Source organism: Caretta caretta, chromosome 5 (assembly GCF_965140235.1).
Source record: "Caretta caretta isolate rCarCar2 chromosome 5, rCarCar1.hap1, whole genome shotgun sequence".
NCBI classification, from domain to species: Eukaryota; Metazoa; Chordata; order Testudines; family Cheloniidae; genus Caretta; species Caretta caretta.
The window spans coordinates 85,189,208-85,212,369 of NC_134210.1; the positions used below are offsets into that span (position 1 = coordinate 85,189,208).

General features: G+C 41.3%; 1 protein-coding gene across 4 annotated transcripts in view; it reads left to right on the forward strand.

Moving 5' to 3' along the window:
* The window catches only part of LOC125636761 (tubulin polymerization-promoting protein family member 2), an 80,503-nt gene that overhangs the window by 39,607 nt on the left and 17,734 nt on the right, over positions 1–23,162 (forward strand). For 3 of the 4 annotated variants that reach the window (XM_075128247.1, XM_075128248.1, XM_048850401.2), the window contains exons 1-2: positions 8,978–9,045; positions 9,615–9,783. Coding sequence is in view for 2 of the 4 variants with exons in the window: in XM_048850401.2 (XP_048706358.1) it covers positions 9,776–9,783 (8 nt within the window). In the remaining 2 variants the exon portion in view is untranslated. Of the gene's footprint in view, positions 1–8,977; positions 9,046–9,614; positions 9,784–23,162 lie in introns of those variants that run through there. The other variant, XM_075128246.1, reaches the window with a different exon arrangement.

Below are 23,162 nucleotides of genomic sequence, written 5' to 3' on the forward strand. Positions count from 1 at the left end.
TTTTTTAAAAGTTCCAAAACAAGACATTCCATTACGTGCTTTTCCCCCTGGGGAGAAGGTGAGAGAACATGTGACAGATGTTGTGTAGATTCATAGATTCCAAGGCTAAAAGGGACCACTATGATTATCTATCCAGACCACCTCTGTAATACAGGCCATGGAACTAATTCCATGAACAGGTCTTTTAGAAAAACATCCAAATTTGATTTAAAAATTGTCAGTGATGGAGAATCCACCACAACCCTTGGTAAATTGTTCCAGTGTTTAGTTACTCTCTCTCAAAAATTTATGACTTATTTCCAGTCGGAATTTGTCTAGCTTGAGCTTCCAGCCATTAGATCATGTTACACCTTTCTCTGCTAGATTGAAGAGCCCATTATTAAATACTTGTTCCACAGGGAGATACTTATAGACTGTAATCAAACAACTCCTTAACCTTCTCTTTGTTATAATAAATAGATTGAGCTCTTGGAGTTTATCATTTTTTCTAAGCCTTTAATCATTCTTGTGGCTCTTCTCTGAACCCCCTCCAATTTATCAACATCTTTCTTTAGTTGTGGGCACCAGAACTGGACATAGTATTCCAGCAGTGATTGCAGCAGTGCCAAATACAGAAGTAAAATAACTGGAGCTTCCACTGTTCATGCATCCCAGGATCATAATACCTCTTTTCGCCACAGAATCAGTGAGGGAGCTAATGCTCAGCTGATTATCCACCAGGACCCCCAAATCTTTTTCAGAGTCACTGCTTATCAGGATAGAGTCCCCCATCCTGTAAGTATGGTCTACATGCTTTGTGCCTAGCTGTATAGATTTACATTTAGCCATGTTAAAACACGTATTGTTTGCTTGTGCTCAGTTTATCTTGTGGTCCAGCTTGCTCTGAACCAGTGACCTGTCCTTTTCATTATTTATCAATTCCCCCAATTTTTGTGTCATCCAAAAAATTTGTCAGTGACAATTTTATGTTTTCTTCCAGGTAATTGATAAAAATATTAAATGGCTTTGGGCCAAGAACTGATACCTGTGGGACTGCACGGCAACACAGCTACTCAATTGTGATTCCCCATTTACCATTACGTTTTGAGTCCTATCAGTTAACCAGTTTCTAGTATATTTAATGTGTATTTTGTTCTAGTTTTTTAATTAAAATGTCATGCAGTATCAAGTTGAATGGCTTACAGATGTCTAAGTCTATTACATCAACACCTTTGTCAACTAAATTTGTAATCTTATCAAAAATATATCATTACTTGGACAGAATTCTATTTTCCATAAACCCATATTGATTTGCATTACTTACATTACCCTACTTTACTTCTTTATTAATCCAATCATATATCAGCCAGTCCACTATCTTGCCTAGGATTGATATCAGGCGTGACAGGCCTATAATGACCCAGGTCATCACATTTATCCTTTTTAAAAAATAGCATAACATTAGCTTTGTTCCATTCTTATTGAACACCCCCAGTGTTCCAAGCCCTATTGGAAATCAATGTTAATAAGCTCCTCAGACAGCTCCTTTAAAACTCTTGGTGCAAATTATTTAGACTTGCTGATTTAACTTTAGTAGCTTGAGCTCTAAACTTGAGCTTTAAATCCTTGAGCTTTAAATCTTGCTGATTTAACTTTAGTAGCTTCTGCTTAACATTCTCCAGAGATACTAATGGAATGGAAAGTCTGGAATCATTACCATATGGTGAGACAGTATCATCTGTTTTTCCCCCAAAACAGAAATATTTATTAAGCACTTCTGCCTTTTCTGCATTATTATTGATAATTCTACCATTTCTATTTAGTAATGGACCAATACCACTGTCAGGATTCTTTTTATCCTAATATATTTTTAAAACTCCTTCTTATTGTCCTTAATTTGGAAGGCCATAGAATTCTCCTTGTGCCTCTTTGCTTCCCTTATCAATTTTCTACAATTCCTAACTTTTGATTTCTATCCACTTTCCCTTTATATGTTTTATTGGTTTTATATTATTTTATTTGTTTATGTTAGCTGTCTTTACTTCCCCTCTAAACCAGGTCAGTTTTTTTAACCAATATGATCATCTTCCTCAATTGTGGGATGGTAGCTTTTTCAGCCTCCAGTAAGGTGTTCTTAAATGATTCCCATTTATTATTCACATTGTTTGATTAAATTCTTCCTCCCAGCTGATATGACTCATAATTGTTTGCAGCTTTGTGAAACTGTCCCTATTAAAGCATCAACTATATATATATATAGTTACTGGTCTGGACTTTATTCTGATTGCACATTATACGTGATCAAGTTGTCACATTGTAAATGTTATCATGTTGCCTAATGTACTCCTGGAAGGTGCTCAGATACTGAAGTATGGATCATAATATAAGAAGCTAAATAGACTAGAACAAAAATAGACTGTTATGTTATGATGTGATTTGGCTTGCCCTGTGTACTAAATTCCATTTGCAAAAAGAAAAGGAGTACTTGTGGCACCTTAGAGACTAACCAATTTATTTGAGCATGAGCTTTCGTGAGCTACAGCTCACTTCATCGGATGCATACCGTGGAAACTGCAGTAGACATTATATACACACAGAGACCATGAAACAATACCCCCTCCCACCCCACTGTCCTGCTGGGGGCGGAGGGTGAGAAAACCTGGATTTCTGCTGGAAATGGCCCAACTTGATGATCACTTTAGATAAGCTATTACCAGCGGGACAGTGGGGTGGGAGGGGGTATTGTTTCATGGTCTCTGTGTGTATATAATGTCTACTGCAGTTTCCACGGTATGCATCCGATGAAGTGAGCTGTAGCTCACGAAAGCTCATGCTCAAATAAATTGGTTAGTCTCTAAGGTGCCACAAGTACTCCTTTTCTTTTTGCAAAGACAGACTAACACGGCTGTTACTCTGAAATTCCATTTGGTAATTCTGTTAGTGAGTTGTGCATCATCTAGGCAGGCCATTCGCCTGGTTTTAAATGGGACAAGTCCTGCTTTTTTAAGATTTGTCCCCCATCTGGTACTGAGACAAAACCAGATATGATTTTGTACAGTATCAGCTGGAGGATGCCATTTTGAAGAGTGCGCTGCCTTGGCTCAGCTGGCATGACCATGCATGTGAGGTCATGCTGTTAGGGGTGGGGTGGTGCACTCTTCAAAATGGCATCTCCCAGGATTTGACCTCGCATCATCATGCTGAAGAGGGCAGGACAGGGTACTCTTCATAGTGGCTTCCTCCTGTGCTGTGATCTTGCACACATTGTGCATACAAGACTGGCAGGGGTGGGGTCACGTAGGTGGGGGCGAATGCACACTGTTCCCAGAAGAACTGGAATGTCCAGTATTCTGGGATGGATGAGTGGCCACTCTAATGTCAACCCTGGTGGGTGCAGACACGGGATCTTAAGGCACAATAGAGGTACCAATGTTCCAAAATGTGTCCCCCAGGGTTTGCTCTCTCTCTGGTTATTCAAGGAAACCTGGGGCTCTCGTCCAAAACAATTTATCGAGCTTTTGAACTTTATACAAATAACACTTAAAAACTCAATTCATGCCCTGCCAGTATAGCCGTGGTTTTGTAACCAGTTAATGACACTCTCATCTGACTCCACTGCAACATGATTAAGTTGTGTCCAAACAGAAGCTTTTTGCAGAACACACCCATTTGTCAGTCATGTTTACATATCTGCACTTGCCACACTGCCTAATCATGTTTATGTAAGTGTGTCTGGGGGTCATCTGGACGGCAATCCCACAGGGTTTCAGCAGATGAGATAGTGTGGAAAATAAACACAGCAAGCAGCAGGTGGGGAAAAACATACGGGGATGTTCTACTGCACAGAGAGATCGGAGGAAGGAGGACTGGCCAAATTAGTTATACAGGCAGAAGTAAGGGATCCCAAACTTTAGATCTGATTTAGACCGTCTGTGAAACTTGTTGGTGTCTCAGATGGAAAAGGTCTCTTCTTGCTTTCTGGCTTTCCCCCATCTTTCCTGCATTGGGGACACTGAATGCTGCTTCGGAGGGGGCTCCAATTAAACTAGTGCCAATTAAATGTGCTTGAGCTGGCCTTGCCTTGTGCTTGACTAGTTAAAGGAAGATACCCATGTGCCAACCTATGCACGTGGCTGGCAGCCACAGTTACTAACCTGCTATTAACTGAGCTGTTTGTTGACATAAACAGTGTGTAGAGCCAACCACGTCATGAGCTGGTTATAAAACCAGTTAAAAGTTGTGGTGCGTGTAGGGCTTTAAACTGTGCTTCACTTGTCATTTTAAGTGCCTGTTTTTCCAATTCCTTGAGTGGGTCTCCGTAAAAGTCCAGATGTGTATAGAGAGGTAGATCTACCAAATTGTCACTGCTATGTCAGCGTCTACTAATGACAAAGAGCAAATTATGAAAAAGACTCATTAAGTTACAGTAAGAGGGTCTACTCTGTTTGAAGGCTTAGGGTTCCTAATTACATAGCAACTGCCCAGGCCTAAACTTACAATGCCTAGAACAGCTGATTTCCCCCTTCCAGTAGCCTGTCTGGCTACTCTTGTGGCACCTGACCTACTTTTCAGCACTTTCCCCAAATATAGCACAAACGCATCCCACGCTCCAAGTTATTAAGCCCTTTTTAACCCTTTGGAAATTGTGGAGACATAAACTGTGTATATCTCACTAAGCAATTGTTTGGCTGAGAGTCTGGAAAATGCCAGCATTCTGATGGTGAAGTCTATAACTATATACAAGGTATGTCCTAACAGTCTGTTCTTGGAGCTGATTTGCACACTGGGTCACAAAATAACTTATCCCAGCAGTGCCATCTATCGGGGAGCTCATTGCAGTTACCTGCCTCCTTAATATTAAGAAAATCTTTTAGCTACTGTGGTATTGGTTTGCATCTGGCCATCATCCCTCAGTCATTAATCTTTAGCAAAATTCATAACATCCACAATAAAGCATGATGTAATTTAAATTCTTTGTACAAACCGCTGATGACAATGGGAGCTCATGTACAAAATGGCCCCACCTTCTTGTGAGGGGAAAGCTCATCAAAGCTGTTCATTGAGGCACTGCCCTTCATGACTCATGGTTTAGTCCTTTTTTGTGAAAGGTTATTTGATTATTGCAAGTGAACTGTGTACAATACAGGTGTAACTGTGTATTCTGTTGATATGGGAAGCACATTTTCATAATATTTGTCTCCATAGTTGTAGTAAAATATACATTGTGCCTTTCAATACATTATATTTGTCTCTTTTCTTTTTATTGCTATGTAGCAGGTGCTTTACAGCACTCGCTATATTTAAGCTCTTAAAACAATTTCCATTATTGGAAAGTCTGCTGTCACACACTTTTAACTTTCCAAGACATTCACAGTTTTGGCTAAAATTTTCTTTGTGGTGTCTGCAAAAATCTCTGACGTTTGAAACTTGGTTTGGGCATAGGACACTGTCTCTTGGAGAACCACTGTATCGTTTGGTTTGAAAAGAAATTGGCTATTTTAAAACAGTATAGTGAACATCTGCAGTGGAACATTTCCTTAAGTCTATGGGTTTACATCTAAACATAGATGCAGAGTGCATGCAGGCATAGCTAGTCAAATACACAGCAAGCTAAATGTGCTCTTGGTTCAAAGAACCTACAAGCTCCAGTGGGCAGCTCGTGACGATTTTTAAGGTGAACAAGGGCAATAACTGTTGAGAAAGGAATAAATGCTTAATAGATGCAGAGCCAGTGGTGAGCCACACAGTGACCAAGTTACATGAAGTGAAGTGACTTCAGATCACATGTGGATCAGTTTTCTGAAGGCAGGATGCCTTCTATGCTTAGCTTCGCTCAATTACCTGAAACCCTTTCTCAATATGAACACCTCCTAGTAACTACTGATCTGTTTCAAACTTCCTTGTTTTGTGCGCTATGTGTTATATTGAGAATATAATAAATGAAGAGTTCCAGGGACATCTGGACTTGAGCTTTAAACCCCACCCTCTTCAATCTGATTTTAGACTATCTCATGGCATCATATCATGCCTTGCTAATGTGATGGTGTCCTGCTTGTAAAGGTCAGTAAAGAATTTCCTTGCTGATTGTGAGATCTTTGAACAGTCTCTGACATGATGAAGCTATGGTCCTTGGTGGGGGTCTTAGTTCATGAGTGGCTGTACTCATTCCTGGAATAAGAGGGTTTTTGGAGTAGTTATGGGCAAATGCTCATCAAATCCCTATAGGATGCTGAATCTCATTTGTTTTCCAAATAGTTCAATATGCATACAAGCCCACAAAGGGGAGTCACCCACAGGCATAGCTTGGGATATCCTCAGTATATCGATGAGGCACAATTCTCTTCCTCCTTTTCAATTGTTCCAGTGTGAGTAGTGCCTTGGCGTTTACTTGCTATCCTATGTTTTTATCAGGGTATGGTATTCCTGCGTAGGGAGAAGCACTCTGAGATGCATGATGTTGGTTGGGATACAACTATTATTTAGGAAATATGGCCATTGGTGGTGTGAAATTTTGGAAGTCAATCTTAATTGCTCCTTCAGCATCAGGGTTCATGTTGCAACTGTGGTCAAGACAGGATGGAGTCTAGGCAAAGAGAAGTGTGGAACTGACGGAGGGCAACAAAACAATTAAATGGAGTGATGGAAGGGGGGCATGAAATACCAGGTGCAATATTAAAAGAGATTTCAAAGCATTTTATGCATGGAAATGTTTAATGTTGTTCTACACAATTTGCAAGCACTAGCCAAATATTACTTTACTATATCATTATTATATGGCCAAATCCTGAAGTCCTTACTCATCTTTTACTCAATACAGGGGCAAAATTCCTTCTGTTTAAGCTGACTTGAATAAGAGTTGATTGAAAGCTGAGTAGAGACTTCAGGATTTGGTCCACAGTGACGAAATACTGGCATTAATTTAATTTAAGGAGAATGATTTACATGTCTCAACTATCTGGAATCATCAAATAAAAACTAATTCTCAGATTCCCACAGAAGCCTCAATGGTGGGGGGAGAGGCAAAAATGATGTTGAATGAGTGCCACCAAGTGTTCTTTTGCTGTATTTGAGAGCCAAATAACTCCTCAAAACCCTCCTCTCACGGCTTGGAGTCAGAAACACTGTAAGTGGAGGAAATTAATACTTGATCACAAAGATCTGTAATTTTGAAAGGGGCATCACAGAGAAAGTAAATGCTGTGAGAGTGACAGACTTGTAATTAACGTCCCACTACAAGTCAATATCGCTCTCTGGAGATCTTCCAGTTGTGAAATATCTGCTGTCCTCTCTGTAGGTGCAAGTACACATGGCCAGCCATCTGTTTTCCAAACAAGATGGTGTTTCCTTTAACTGATTGACACAGCATCTGTTTATAGTGTGTCATGTATTACTGTGTTACATCATGTCATGTGATGGGATGATGTAACCTGATATTATCCCAGGACAAGGTTGGTAAGGAAGTATCTTTTACTAGATCAAGAGCACAGCAGACGTGTATCACGAGGCATACCAGATCAAATAAATGACATTTTTGGACGCACTTCACCTATTCACTTGGGACTTGCTTCTGCTTCTATTCAACTCAGCGAGAGTTTCATCAGGGACTTTAGTGGAAGTAGGACTGGATGTTTAGTGGGAGTAGGACTAGTATACAGAAGCAAACACAATATAATGATTAAAACAACAAGAGAGTCCTTGTCGCACCTTACAGACTCACAAATTTATTTGGGCAAAAGCTTTAGTGGGCTATAACCCACTTTATCAGATGCATGGAGTGAAAAATACAGTAAGCAGGTAGAAATATACAGAACATGAAAAGATGGTACAGACTGACATGGCTACCCCTCTGAAACCAGTATAATGATTGTTTTCAGCTGTACAGCCTGATTAGAAAGGACAGGTTTTTCATGTTTGCTTCTCCCCAAGCCACACACAAGTTAAATGCTTCCCACAGATATGTGTGTTTTCTATTAAGGCAAAGTACAGAAGTGCTATTAGAAGTAGGAAGATTTTACATCAATATATCTCTAATCTTTACCACTCGCTGAAAATCAGATGACGCTAAGAACTGAATCCTCAGGTGCTCTAAAACTCCACTGGGACTTTTCTGTCCCCAACCTTGGGGGCAGCCTCTAGCACTGGGCTGCTTTAAGTTACTCTGATTTGTAATAGCCGCTTAGGAGCCATTTCAGCCATTCAGGACTGCCAAAGTATAGTGCATTCCAGCCACACAAACCCATGTCTCTGCCTGCCCCAACATCCACACTACACAGAGTTGCTGAGGAGTGGGGGCACAGAACAAGCTTTACTTGGGGGATTCTCCTGTGGCAGAGGAATTCCAGGTGTCCCTTTAAGTCCTCCTTCTTCCTCTGGAACAGCAAAACCAAAAGATATGTCTGACAAGTTTTTTGTGGGAGGTTCTATGGCCTGTGTAACACAGGAGATCAGACTAGAGGATCCCAGTGGTCCCTTTTGGCCTTGGAATCTATGAAAACTTGGAGTTAGACTGGGATGAGGGCCTAAAAAACTACTTTTGAGCATGCTGGGTGGTGCAACTACTCAGAGGGGGTGTAAACGTGTTAGTTAACAAAGTATGTTGAAAGATGTATGCAGAATTTTGACATTTCTAGTGGAATATAGTTATATCTAGATGAACTGATCAGCTGGTAAATAGCACACCCGCTTAATAGGGAGAAGTGCCAGTGAACAGAGTGAGTGCAGTGCATTTCAATGACTATACAAACAATGAAATGCACACTTGGTCTGTTTAATGAGCAGCCTATTGTCTATCTTAAAGCCTTTTTACAGGAGGTAATGAGTGAATGGACCTTTACTAGCATAAATTTCCTGTGGAAAGTCCTTTGTTCAGTTCAGACTGGTTTCCTGCCCTGCTATAAATTCACTAAATGAGTCAGCTTTACTAATATTTAGTGTTTTGTAAAATGCTTACTTTTAAAACACGGTGCGACTCATTTTTAAATTTAAGTGAGAGCTGGAGACCAGAGAGGTGTTCATGGTGCGAGGCATGAACTATTGTAGTGTTCCAGAACTGTGTGGAAAGGACAGGTATGTTTCATATTTGTGATACAGTGTCATATGTCTTCTTTGTGTGTGAACTATAGCATTTGAAAGGGGCCAGTTTCTTGATATAATTCATGCAATATGTAAAACACATACATTATTTGCAAATATACAACACATTTTTTAATTGATGCATGGAGCTGATCAACAGATCACAATTACTGAAAACAATTGCATCAACATGCATGAGTGATTCAATAGGGCAGTGTGTTAACTTTGTGCATCCCGGTGAGAAGGGTCCCTGTAGGTTCAGAGAAGTAAGTACACTTTGAGAACCTTTTACCAAAGTAAACCTTCAAAAACTTCTGAGGTTTGCCCATCACCATCATTAATCTGTAGCAAAACTGCAGCCCATAAGTCGTTGTCAATATCATCCAGTATTCTGTACTTAGGATGCATTTGACTTTCAGACACAATCCATAAATTCCTCAACAAATTTTGTGCCATCTTCTATGATTTATCATTTTAATGATGTCACAATTGTTAATATATTTAAGAATATATATCTAAGGCTGTGAAAATCTGACATGTTCCCATTGTTTCTGTCCAAAAAGATGGACGATAATGAACAGCTGTGTCTGAAGAACTCATGAGTACAGCTTTGGAAGCACTCACCAGGGAGCTGAAGAAAGAGGTATGGCCTACTGAAGAAGGTTGCTAAGAAACAGATTTCAGATACTTCCTGATTCTATGAAGGAGACACACCCAGAAGGAAATGATCAGGTAAGAAATTTTTTATTATCAGATGAAACAATCATATTATTATTGAATAAGGAAGTCTGAGTAATCAGGATTAAATCCTGTTAATAATAAATAAGAATAAGAATTTATAAACAATGATATAACTGGACAGCTCTGGAGGAGACAGGGCTCTGAACTTTCAACAAATCTTCCACTGTTATAGATTCAGCAGAGAATCACTTAAACAAGCTGCAAAGATGATTGGGCAAGTTGTATTGATGAACATCAGGTGGAAAACCCACATTAACAGTCCACTTTGAGGCAAGAAGAATTCATGCTGTTATGACAACTGATGTGTGATATATGCAGGCATGCACTGCAGGACAGGACAGAGCTAAGTCAATCCCTGTTGTTTATAGCAAATTATATTCTCCTCTTCCAACTCAAGTAGTTTAAATTGGTGCAAAAAAGCTACCTCAAAGCTTTTAGCTAATCCCAAATATGTATTTCTTAATCCATACAATTTCAGATGACTTATTTGTTTCCATTATCCTTTCCAAAATTCTACTGAGTTGTATTCCTAAATATGGCAATCAGTTGCTGACTGTGACTTTACCTTGTTTCTTAATCATCTAATTTAAGTAGGTTTCAAAAACTGTTTTAATCTTAGGGTATAGAAGTTCAGAAATGCTACAAGCCAGTTTTTTAATATTTGATTCCCAAATACTTCTTTTTATGAAAACTTGGCCAGTCTATTTATCATCTCTGGATCCAGGGAACTTAACCTGTCAACAATTAAATGAACTGGAATAAAGATAATCAGGCATGATTTAGCAGAGTAGAACATTTCACAGAATAAGTGGCCAATATGGTTTTGATTCCAATGTGCCTCAGTCTGGTTCTGTACGGATCATATTTACAGAGAAGAGCACAGTTAAGTTTCTGAGAAGATTTAATCCTTGGCTTCTATGAGTGCATCCTCTCTTGGATCTTCTTCTATCCAGTGGTGTAGCCAGCACGGGATATTTGGTTGGGCCCCAACCTCAGGTGGGTGGGCAATTACAGGAGGGAAGGAAGGACAGGGGGCTGGCCTCCCCCATCCCCTGCAGCCAGCCTTGTGGGGGCGACGGATGGACCCTCTGGCCAGAGGCTCCTCGGGGTCCCAGGCATGCACCTAGCTGCTCTCCACCGTGCATGGCTCTCGGCTCCCTTCCAGATCCCACTGCACCACACCCGTCCTGGCTCCCCCAGGTGGCAGGCCTACCTTTTTTGAAGATCTCCTCTACCGCCACCATCTGTCCACTCACTCACCCTCCTCCCAGTGGTGAATTAGCCACTGGGCTAATCTACGGCCCCAGAAAAAATTGGCACTCCTGCACCTTCTCTCGCTCTGCCTGCCTGGCGCTCCCATGGGGGCTTGCTCCACTCCACCTGCCCCACCGGTGTTCCAGCCTGGAAGTGGGGTCAGGGCATGGGGGCTTGCTCCAGTCCGCCTGCCCACCTGGCGCTCCAGCCGGGGCATGCGGTTAGGGCATGGGGGCTTGCCCTTCTCTGTCTGCCCAGCCCCAGAAGGAGTGCCAGGTAGGCGGAGCGGAGCAAGCCCCCACACCCCAATCCCACTTCCCGACTGGAGCACTGGGCAGCCCCTTCACCTCAACTCCACTCCCTGTCAGGAGCGCCGGGCGGGCGGGGTGAAAGCCTCCGTATCCCAACCCCACTTCCCAGCAGGAGCGCCTGGCAGTTGGGTAGACTGGGGCAAGTGCTGGGGCCAGAGCAGATCTGGGGCTGGGGTGCTGGGCATGGATGATAAGTGGGTGGGCCACGGCCCTCCCAGTCCCTCTCATGGCTACGCCCCTGCTTCTACCTCACAGACTGTTTCTTCTCCTCTCTTCCTTTCTCCTGGAAATAAAGAGAGTGGTCACTTTGGATGGGCTATTACCAGCAGGAGAGTGAGTTTGTGTGTGTGGGGGGGAGGAGGGTGAGAAAACCTGGAATTGTGCTGGAAATGGCCCAACTTGATGATCACTTTAGATAAACTATTACCAGCAGGACAGTGGGGTGGGAGAGGGTATTGTTTCATGGTCTCTGTGTATATAATGTCTTCTGCAGTTTCCACAGTATGCATCCGATGAAGTGAGCTGTAGCTCACGAAAGCTCATGCTCAAATAAATTGGTTAGTCTCTAAGGTGCCACAAGTACCCCTTTTCTTTTAACTATCATAAGATTTTTTAAAAATTCCAAACGTATATCTATATGAAATTGTATATATTTGATAGTATTTCTAACCCTTTCTTGTGTCATTTGTCTTTTTAGATTTTAGGGAAATGGGACCCTGATCCTGGCTGATGCCCCTGGGTGTAATTGTAATACAAATATTTCATAATAATAATTAATAATAACTAGCTTCTCTTATAAGATTTTCCACTGTGGCAAAAGTGAGGACACTTATCCATTCATAACTGGATCAAGACCAAAACTCATTTCCCCAAGGTCACTAAACAAGTCCTATTTTCAAAAATGCCTACATCATATATGCACATTCTATAGTTTTACATCTGGACAACTTCATACTGGCAAGCTAGTTGTGGAAGGCTCTATACCCATTGCCATGACTTTGAGTCATCCATTCCCCCAATTAAGTAGTATTCTTAAATCATTTAGATATTGCTGGATGAGTTTGTAGTACATTTAGCCATGAACGAGGTACAATTTTAAGATATTTGTTAGATTATAAAACCCTGATATATCTAAAGGTTTACAATGTGCAGCAATTGTATATACTAGATTAGAAGTGATGTATTGTTTGTATGAGTACAATTATTTTAAATAGATTATTTTAAAAATTCTCCTTTCAAAATGAATGGCAATGTTTCTCTCAGTGTGTGTCCTCAGGAGACTTGTCAGAGCTGATGCAGGTTAATTTTCCTTGCCTGTATTCCAGGAAGGTATGTTTCCATGGATGATAATCCTGTGGTGGAGATGGGGAGCCCATTATTTTGTTTGATGGATACTGTTGCCCCCTGGAGGGAAATTCTCAATTATCGCAATATTAGAGTGAATCTTAAATTAAAACTTAGAAATGTTCTCTATTGTAAACAAAATATCCCCATTGGCAATTAAAAATATTGTGATTTTAATTAAAAGGGCTTATGAGCTTAGAAATAACTGATTTCTTACTATGCTAATTATTTTTTGTACATTTGCTGTTTGGATTTGCAAATTACTTGACAGTAAAATTTAATTGCTTTTTAAGGGATCAGAATATTTAATTTATGTATAATACTTGGGAAAGCAGAGGGCTTTTTGAACAGTGTAGCTAATCAAAGTAGTAAGTGTGAGTGTATCCACATGCACTATGGGTGTGTTCTTGCATAACACCAGTGTTGCACATGTACATGTGAGGAAATGGGATGAGCAAGGCAGAGAGATCAGGGCAACCCAGCCCTGGATAAATGACTGTACTACTGTGTAACTGCTAAGTTTTTCCTGACTGGTAGGAGGACGAAGGCCAAAGGGTACATGTAGCTAAGCACCTTGCTTTCATGCTGGGGATCATACTTCATTCTGTCTCTCCTCAGATGCCCATTTAAAACCCCATCCCCATCTCTTTTCCAGCATGTGTTCTTGTGATTAGGAGCAGCATTGTACTTTATATAGAAAGGCCATAGAAATGGGTGCTATGAAGGAGCAACTTGTGGTTGTATTGAGGGAGGAGTAATAGACTACACATGTTAAAAGTTTCAGAGTGGTAGCTGTGTTAGTCTGTATCAGCAAAAAGAACGAGGAGTACTAGTGGCACCTTCGAGACTAACAAATTTATCTGGTCATAGAATCATAGAATATCAGGGTTGGAAGGGACCCCAGAAGGTCATCTAGTCCAACCCCCTGCTCAAAGCAGGACCAATTCCCAGTTAAATCATCCCAGCCAGGGCTTTGTCAAGCCTGACCTGGTCAAAAGCTTTCGTGGGCTAAACCCAACTTCATCAGATGCATGAAGTGGAAAATACAGTAGGAAGATATATCTATACAGAGAACATGAAAAGATGGGGGTTGCCATACCAACTCTAACGAGACAAATCAATTAAGGTGGGCTATTATCAGCAGGAGAAAAAAAACTTTTGTAGTGATAATCAGGATGGCCCATTTCAAACAGTTGACAAGAAGGTGTGAGTAACAATAGGGGGAAAATTAGCCTGGGAAAATAGTTTTTAATTTGTGTAATGACCCATCCACTCCCCGTCTTTATTCAAGCCTGTTGGCATACTATGGGGCCATGCGGGTACCCATAGCAGTACCACTGACTTGAAGATATACATTGCTCCCAAATGTGAAATAATTGTGGGTGAGGACAAAGTCACAAAGTTCAGCCACCAGGTTTGCCATGACATTATTGGGGATACTGTTCCTGATGGCTTGTAGTCCATCTTTGTGTGGAATGTTGGTGTAGAGGGCTTCTACATCCATAGTGGCCAGGATGGTGTTTTGTGGAAGATCACCAATGGATTGTAGTTTCCTCAGGAAGTCAGTGGTGTCTCGAAGATAGCTGGTAGTGCTGGTAGCATAGGGCCTGAGGAGGGAGTCTACATAGCCAGACAATCCTGCTGTCAGGATGCCAATGCCTAACATGATGGGGTTTCCAGGATTTCCAGGTTTATGGATCTTGGGTAGCAGATAGAATACCCCTGGTCGGGGTTCTAGGGGTGTGTCTGTGCAAATTTGTTCTTGTGCTTTTTCAGTGAGTTTCTTGAGCCGATGGTGTAGTTTCTTTTGGTAACCCTCAGTGGGATCAGAGGGTAATGGCCTGTAGAATGTGGAGTTAGAGAGCTGCCTAGCAGCCTCTCGTTCATATTCCGACCTATTCAGGATGATGACAGCACCTTCTTTGTCAGCCTTTTTGATTATGATGTCAGAGTTGTTCCTGAGGCTGTGGATGGCGTTGTGTTCTGCACAACTGAGGTTATGGGGCACGCAATGCTGTTTTTCCATGTTAAAAGTGTGGATCCTTCTCCCCCGTCCTCCTACCCTTGGGGTGAAATCCTGGCTACACAAAACTCCCACAGATTTCAGTGGGCCAGAATTTCACCTCCAGTTTTCGATTTTGATGCCTAGATACTAATATGCATTAGGGTGCATTTGGAATGTCAAAGAGAAGCCATCATAGGTCACAAGTTCAAATTGGCCCCAGATCACTTTCACCATGGTTCCCTAGCACTCTGGATCAAATCTGAACCAGTGACCTAATTCCATAGCTCATTACTAATGTCCCTACTCATGCAGTGAGATACTCCTCAATGTGTGTAAGGGTGGCAGAATCTAGCACTAAATATTTAGTTATTGAAAGCATCACTGGTATAAATTAAGTTGTATAGTGCTAATTTGTATGCATATTTATTTTTATATGTTGCAATTGCTCCCTTAATTTACATCAGTAATTTGAGAGGTGCCTTTCTACAAATACTGTAGCTCTTAGTCTTTTTCTCACACTCGCAGTGTTTCTCCCTGTTGGGTATATACCTTACTCCCGACACTCTTGTTGTGTGGGATGTTGAAGATTAGCTCTGTGGGCTTTCTGCCACAGAGACCATTACAATTCTAGGGGTTTATTGTGATTGTGAAGAAATCAAATGTGTTTTAGTCCAAGGAGGATCAGGACTAATTTTTTTCTATATTTTGTATGCAGGTATGATAGTAAAGGGAAGTAAAGTTCTCTGAGGTGATATATTAAGGACCTTCTCTTTTGCCTTCAAGTGCTGTTTTTTATTTGAAGACCCTAGAACAGCTGTTTACCAAATGGTGGGTCCCAACCTACCAATGTGTCACAGGAAGGTTCTAGATAGGTTGCCACATCCAGGGCCTGATGAATCTGAGCCCTGGCCTAGCATACATACAATTCTCCTGGCCCAGTGCAGAGGGGATGCTCCAGGCAGGGTGGGGTGGGAGTAGAGAGGAAGTCTGCCATGCAGTCACCCTGCAGTGGCATGTCCCATCCTTCCTGCTCCGAGTGTTGTGACCTGGTGTGCAGAGTCGCAGTGTCACTCAGGTTTAGCATGGCTGCCTTTCCACCAGATCTGAGTGAGTAGCATTGAACCCCATGCGCCAGGTCACCATGCAACTCAGTTAAATTCAGCCTGGCCCCCCTCCATCATGACAGAGGGGTAGCTGGGCCTGACCTGAGTGATGCTGTGAACCCTTGCATCAGGGTTGCAATGCCTGGAGTGGGGAGAAGGGCCCAGCCCTGCAGGACAGGAGATGCTGTTGCAGAGTAAGTGTAGGGTGGGCTTGCTCTCCAAGGTCCATCCCCCTCAGAACCTGGCCTCTGCACTGGACGGGATTAGGGTTATGGTGTTGGGGTGGAGGGTGCATATATGTAATGGTGGATCACAAAAAAAGACACTCTGCATTTGGTGGGTTGCCTGAGAAAAAAGTTTGGGAACCACTGCCCTAGAAACCCTCTATCTCTGGGAATTCATTTTCCTCCTCCATCCAGTTTGCATTCCATCCTAGCTCTTCAAGTGATTCACATTAATGTGTGTAACCTGTATAGAGCTTTAGCCAAGAATGAGTGCATGCTGAATTTCAATGGTCCTCAAAGGAAGCTGAGTGACTATCATAAAATCCCTGAAAAGCACATAACTCAATATCTGTTAGAAATTGCAAAGTCACATGCTTATTGTAGCTGTTCTCTGTCAGAAAGATCAGTGCCACACCCTACATAGTCAGGTTTTAGAACAATTTATTTACTGTAATATCAATTAAAGTGGTTTCCTTCGTCAAGGATTAAATACAATTCTCATCCAATTCTTAGGTCAGAAACCAGGAATGTGTAGTTGAGCCACTCACAATACGTATCCTAACTAAAGAAAAGGATTAATTTCAGTCCTGGGATCTTTTTGCTCTGCAACATAACTCAGCTAAGTCAATACACAGCAGAATATATAATTTTCTTGAGGACACACTAATGGCTTTAGTCATATCATATGGGATAATATGCACACACACACACATCACTTCATTTATATAGGTAACACATGAAGTAAAAATGGGAGTTCATGCAGTAACATGTAAACCTGTGCAAACTATCTTTACTGTTCCTTCCAACATTCTAGCCTTACAAATAGTGACAAATGCAGTTTAATGAAAAACATTGCACCTACAGTTGTGCTAGAGACTCCAGTTGTGACCATGTTTGGTTTTCAGGGAAATATTGAGCCTGCATAAAACCTGACTTGTGACATTAATGCACAGAAACTAGGTTTAGGACTGGCAGTCTACTCAGGAAAGAAGCTGAAGGAGTATTACAGAGGTTAAGGCTGAACTACATTGTCAAAGCTATGTGTAGGATTGGACTGTTCAGCTAAAAATCGAACACTAAAGTGATATATCTAAAATAATGCTTAACCCTCATACAGTTCTTTTCATCCAGAGATCTTAAAGCACTTGACAAAAGTGGGTAACCATTATGGTCCCTATATTATAGATGGGGAAACTGAGGAACAACCGTGAGATATTTTGCCCAAGGTTACACACCAAGCCAATAGCACAGCAAGGTATATAACCCAGGTTTTCTGACTCCTCGTGAGGTGTCCCATATATTATATCACATTGCTTCCATAGGTATGTAAGAAGTTTTAGTACGTTACTTATTCATTGGTTAATCTTATTTTCAAAATAACATTGCTTTAGAAAGGGGATGAAAATATTCATTTCTATTTCAAATGTTTCTTTCTATTCAATCTTCCAACTTAAGAATGAACTGTTCACTTTGGCCACCGGGAAGACTTAGGCTGTCTATATCAATATTAGCTGGGTAATCTTCCTACTTTCTGATTCCTTTCTGACCACAAAATGTGAACTCAAATAGGCCCTAAAGCAGCATGAAAAACAAAACCTGTTTCTTCTTCATTCCGCGTGGTATTTACAGTTTTGGATATGAACAAAGTATGTTCCAAAAAGGCGTTAATTGTCGTCAGTTACAAATACCACAGCAGGAAGGAGAACTAGCTGTTTCTTTTGTTTGTAATAAAGGGTGAGCAGAGCCACAAACCGAAGATTTAATGAGAAAAAGAATTTGTAAATAATAGAGAAGAGGAATTCTAAATTGAAATAACCACATGCGGACTGCAGTACTAGCCTGAAATGCATTGTTGAGGTGATGTATGGTTCACATGAGGTGAGCTCTGTTTTGTCTACTGCTGCAAATAGATGGGTGGAAAAATGTAACTGGTATGTATGTGCACAGAGGAGTCTAGCAAGGCACTGTAAAAATGTCAGTTCTTTAGCATTATTCCTCTCCTCCCCCACCCCCCGCAGGTACATTTTTTTTTTAGGATTTGCTGACCCAAAAACATTCTGAACAAAGTGCACCCGTAATCCCTTCCTCAACAGAGCTGAAAGACGATACACTGTAGTATATGGTAGAATCCTCCTATCACAAGGGCTAATCTTCTCATACAAACAGCCCTGAACCCCCTATGCAACTATTGAAGTCTAAGTTACTAAGGCTGACCGCAGACAAACCACGCAGGACCCATGGAAGGAGACAAAGACTTCCAATAAATTTCCAGTGGTTTGATGTAACAGCTGCTTCAGTGCATAATACCATTAAACTTCAACCACATAGGTTACTGATTTTATTTTTTAAGATTACTTAATAGGCAGGTAATATAATTTCTGGTACAGTTTCCAGCCACAGATTTTTGCAAAACAAAATTTTAAAAAATCAGAAGTAAAGGGAAAATGTCTACCCTCATCAGCACTGATATAAATCCAGACTTCAGCTAAATTGCTTTGGATTTGCATTGGTGTAACTGAGAGCAAAATTGTCTGATCTTTTTTTAATGTTACAAACATCTGTGGTAAAGTATCAAAAATATCATTAAAAATGTGCCCAGATTAGCCTTGTTTCTCTTGTTCTCTACATAACGATAAGGAAGAAACTTATTTTCTCAATTGTTTTGAAACCAAGTGCACTTCCGAATTACTGTTATGGCAAAAAGTGCTTATGGTTTAAACCATTGGGATCATTGATGTATAAGTATTAAGTGTTGAACTCCCCATAGACATAATTAAAGACCCTATACAGTAGCCACATCCAGAGTTGTTAAGGATATTATTTAGGGTAAATCACTCTTCTTTGTATGGCAGCTGAAGCTCTGAGATTCCTTTGGTTGTAGAGCAGCTTCATTAAGGGAGGATATATGTCCAGGTTGACCTTTCCAGACTATGTTATCTTCATGAGTAACCTTGGACTAAGACTACGGGTATGTCTACAGTTAAAACGCTACAATGGCACTGCTGCATCACTATAGTGCTTCAGTGTAGACACTACCTACACCAACAGGCTGTAGCTAGGTCAACAGAAAAATTCTTCTGTCGACCTACTGCTGTCTACATGGGGATTTAGGTTGGTTTAACTATGCCCCCCAAGGGTGTGAGTTTTTCACACTCCTCAGAGACACAGCTATGCTGATATAACTTGTCAGTATAGATCAGCCCTAAGGGTTTCCCTTGTGTAAAACTCAGGGGACTGAATAAGAAAGAGGACACTGTGTGTTAAGTAGTGGGCCTTGTGGAAGGCAGAGACAGAGGTGCAAGATAACTGCTTCAGGGGACAGGGCAGAGGTGCCTTGCCAAAGGGCTTGTCTTCATGTACAACATTACAGCGGCACATTCAGTGTAGTTAATCTACTTCCCCAAGAGATGGTACCCATGTCTATGGGAGAAGCTCTCCCGTCAACATAGCACTGTCTACACTGGGCATTAGTGGATAACTACATGGCTTAGGGGGGTATATTTTTCACATCCCCGAGTGACGTAGTTATACCAATATAAGTCTGTAGTGTAGAAGGGAATTTCCCATTTGCCATCTGTTATCACCCCGTTCCAGGGCACAGGATTTGTGCACTTTTGTAAATTAATGAATGACACTAAGAAAACACGTGACGCCACATCACTGATTTCTCTTCCAAACAGGAAACTGATCTTGAAGCCCTCAAATTCTGCCTCTGCTCAGTAAATAGGTGACATTATTTAAAAAGAAATATTTTCCTGGGCCAGACTTTATGCTGTTCCTTCATGTAGTTGTTGTTCTGAGTGGTATGGCTAATGCTATTAGGCAGAGATCTCCAATTCAACTGTCATTTTTATAATGAGCCAGTTGATGTCTTTACCCTACTGTAACAGTTTAAAATGCTGTCTGTGTTCTACTGAGCAAGGGTGGCAAGCATTGAATGTGGAAGGTGTTTTATCATGCAACACGGTAGGTTAATTAGAAAACTTCTTACATTAATAGTGAGCCTAATTAATTTCACTCTTTTGAAGAGAGCACTGATTACATTTGGAAAATGTCTGATAACCCCAGTAGCAAATGAAAGGTAATTTAACACAAGGTCACTGTAGTTTGCAAAGTAACATGGCAGCAGTACATTATGCTGACATCTGAGACAGTTGGCTGAGATTTGGGAGTGGTATGTCATGGTGGTGAAAGGCTTATTCACTTCAGTGCAGCCTTGTTGATCTGGATAAAGTATTTGTGTTTCCAGAGTCTAGCAACTTGCATGGAATTTGGAGGGAGGAGGACAGCTTGCAGGAGGGGGAAGAGTTTGAAGGAAGCAACAGGAAATCTGTCTTTGTGCACATGGCTGGAATGGTTGCTGCAGTTGCAGCATTTCTGTAGTTTTACACTTCTACCCTTCAGTTCATGGGAAATATTGTGCACTGCAGGTGACTGACTTATTCCATTTACAAGCAAGAAAAATATAACTGATCTTGCACGCAATAAAGCACAGACAGAAGGTTGCTCACGTAAGCAGACCTGTTAACTTCAATGAGCCTGCTCAAAATAGCAAAGTCATGCAGACGTACAAGTATTTACAGAATAGGCCCGATAGTAAATGTGTCAGGGCCACTTTTCTCAGGCCTCCTTTTTTCACTCTGCCAGTGGAGATAGGAGGTATGGGAAGAATTCCTTCAGTGGGCCTCAGTGGGAGATCTGTGATGGAACCAGCAGGGGATGATGGCAGGGTGCCCCTGCATTGAAGCAATAGTATAAATGCTCATGACAGAGAGGTCGGTCTGATTCAGACCTCATTGCTTCAGAAGCCTCCATTTATATCAGCACTATATAGGAGCATGCAGGGTCTGTATGGCTCTTAGATATTTCTGCTGCCCAGCCATCCCAAATCCACAGATGCAGAGATTACATCGATTACTGCCCCTGCCTGCAGCCACATTTTTGTGCATCATCATGTCAGTGCATATACCTGAGGAGCTGGCCCTTTAACTTTTCAAAGAGAGTCTTAAAATCATTTTGCAGGTTATTTTTTAAGTAATAAGTGATTTTCAGTTGTTGTGATTTAGTTTTATATTTGGATATGATTTTCTATGTCTGTAATGATCTGAAGTCTTTTAAGGCTGAGTTTTTAAGTAAGGTGACTAGAACACTGTGAGGATTGGAGGGGCTGAGTATATTACCAAGACAAGCCCTGCTGACTCAGAGCCTCCAGCAGCAACAGATAGCCCATGTGGTGGAACCTGAAGGGAATTCTAGATGTTACTGCCCGTCCTGTCAGGGGTTCACTGTCAGTGGCACTTTTTGTGCATGTGATGAAGCAGAGGGCTCTGCCAGCTTCACATACACAAGGCTGAATTTGGATCCAAGGAAACTATTTAATATGTAGTTTGTAATCCAAAATCAGAATTTAGAATCCGTTTTTGGATTTGGAGATTGGCAAAGACCAAACTGATGATATTCTGCTGCTGTACCAGGGAAAGAGGTAGTGTGCTTAATCTTATGCAGATGGGAGAGCACCAAGCCACCACCTGTGACACTCAGTAATGTCTTGGAACATGACCAGGGTATTAATAATAGGCCAGAAGTACTGGAACTCCTCCCCATTTCCAGTGCTCACTAATCTGCATACTGTACAAATCCTCAGTGGGCAGATGAGTGAGGGAACGGAGGACTTAGTGATTATGTGTTTATATAGTTTGTAAACCACAACATTTGGTCACCTGCATGAGTCTTCCCTTCATTAATACAGTTTAAAGAGGTTCTTCCATAGGTTTTTAAGGCTGGAAGGGACCATTATGATCATCCAGTCTGCCATGCATTATACAAGCCAGAGGTATTCATCAAGTACAATTCTTTTGTATTGAGATTTCTGAAATTCTTCAGGGAAAAAATATTCTAGAGCATTAAAGTTTTTAAAGCTGTTCTGTCTTCCACGTGTGTACATATCTCCCATTAATCTCTATAGTGTTTATACATGCATAGGTACCCACATAGTTTGGGGCTAACCTCTGCTGTCCTTTATTCATACAAATAGTCCCATTGACATCAAGTTTGAATGCGTACCATGAATAAAGCAAGGATTTGGCCCCATTTATAAATCTTGACCCCAGTTCATATATATTTTTATGCTTTCAAGCCATGTGCAGTTAAGAGTATAAAATGGCTGTGTGTGGAAAAGAGGTCCTGTTTTCCCAAAATGCCAGGTGTTTTCTCCTACCAATTAGGAGATGATGTTAGCACCACAATGAGGTTTTTAATTTAATTTGGGATGGAGGAGTTGATATAATCCCTATCCCTAAAATCCGCTGCCCTCCCGCCATACCTGATATTCCCATTGTTGCTAAGAGGACTGAAGGCCTGGATCAAAGGTGGTGCTAAATACTGAATTATTTATCTTGAAATTGATACTAAAAATCCAAGTGTCAAAGAAGCAAAAGATACTTCAGGGGCAGAGAAGTTTATATTTATATCCTGTTTCCATGAAGGAACCAGCGGCTGAAATTGACAGTTGAACCGTTGTGCTCACGTAGAGCATGTGAGTGTGTGTGTGTGTGTATTTCTGCTAATAAAACCAGCATTCCCCTATAATTAGGAGTAGCAGATGGTGAGATCCTGAGCATTGTGTACCACAAGCATGGGTTCATACCTGTTCCTTTCACAAAAATAGGAATATATATATATATATATATATATGTGTGTGTATGTATATATATATATTTTGCCTCAGGTTCTCTGTTTTTGCACACGATTCACCTAAGATGGAAACACAGGGCTTGATTGATATCAGCTTTAAACAAGCTGGGTTTTGGTTTTTTCCACCCCCCCCCCCTTAACCAGACCTGTAAAGCAGTCCCAGGCTGTGGCTTCAGCAACCGGCAGAGTGAGGCCAGCTGAGTTGTGTAGACTCCCACAAAGGGTGTCTTGCTTCCGGCAGATGTCCCAGATACCAGGCCATTCAATTCCACCACAAAAATAGTTGCGTAAAATATTGTGTGTTCTCTCTGACCTGACAGTGATGGGACTGTTCTGCTTAACTGGGCTTGTGGAAATATCCAGAATGAGCTGTGGCTTGTGTCCAGTAAACCTCTCTTCATGGTGCAGCAAAATGCCTATCTGTTAGAATGAGAAA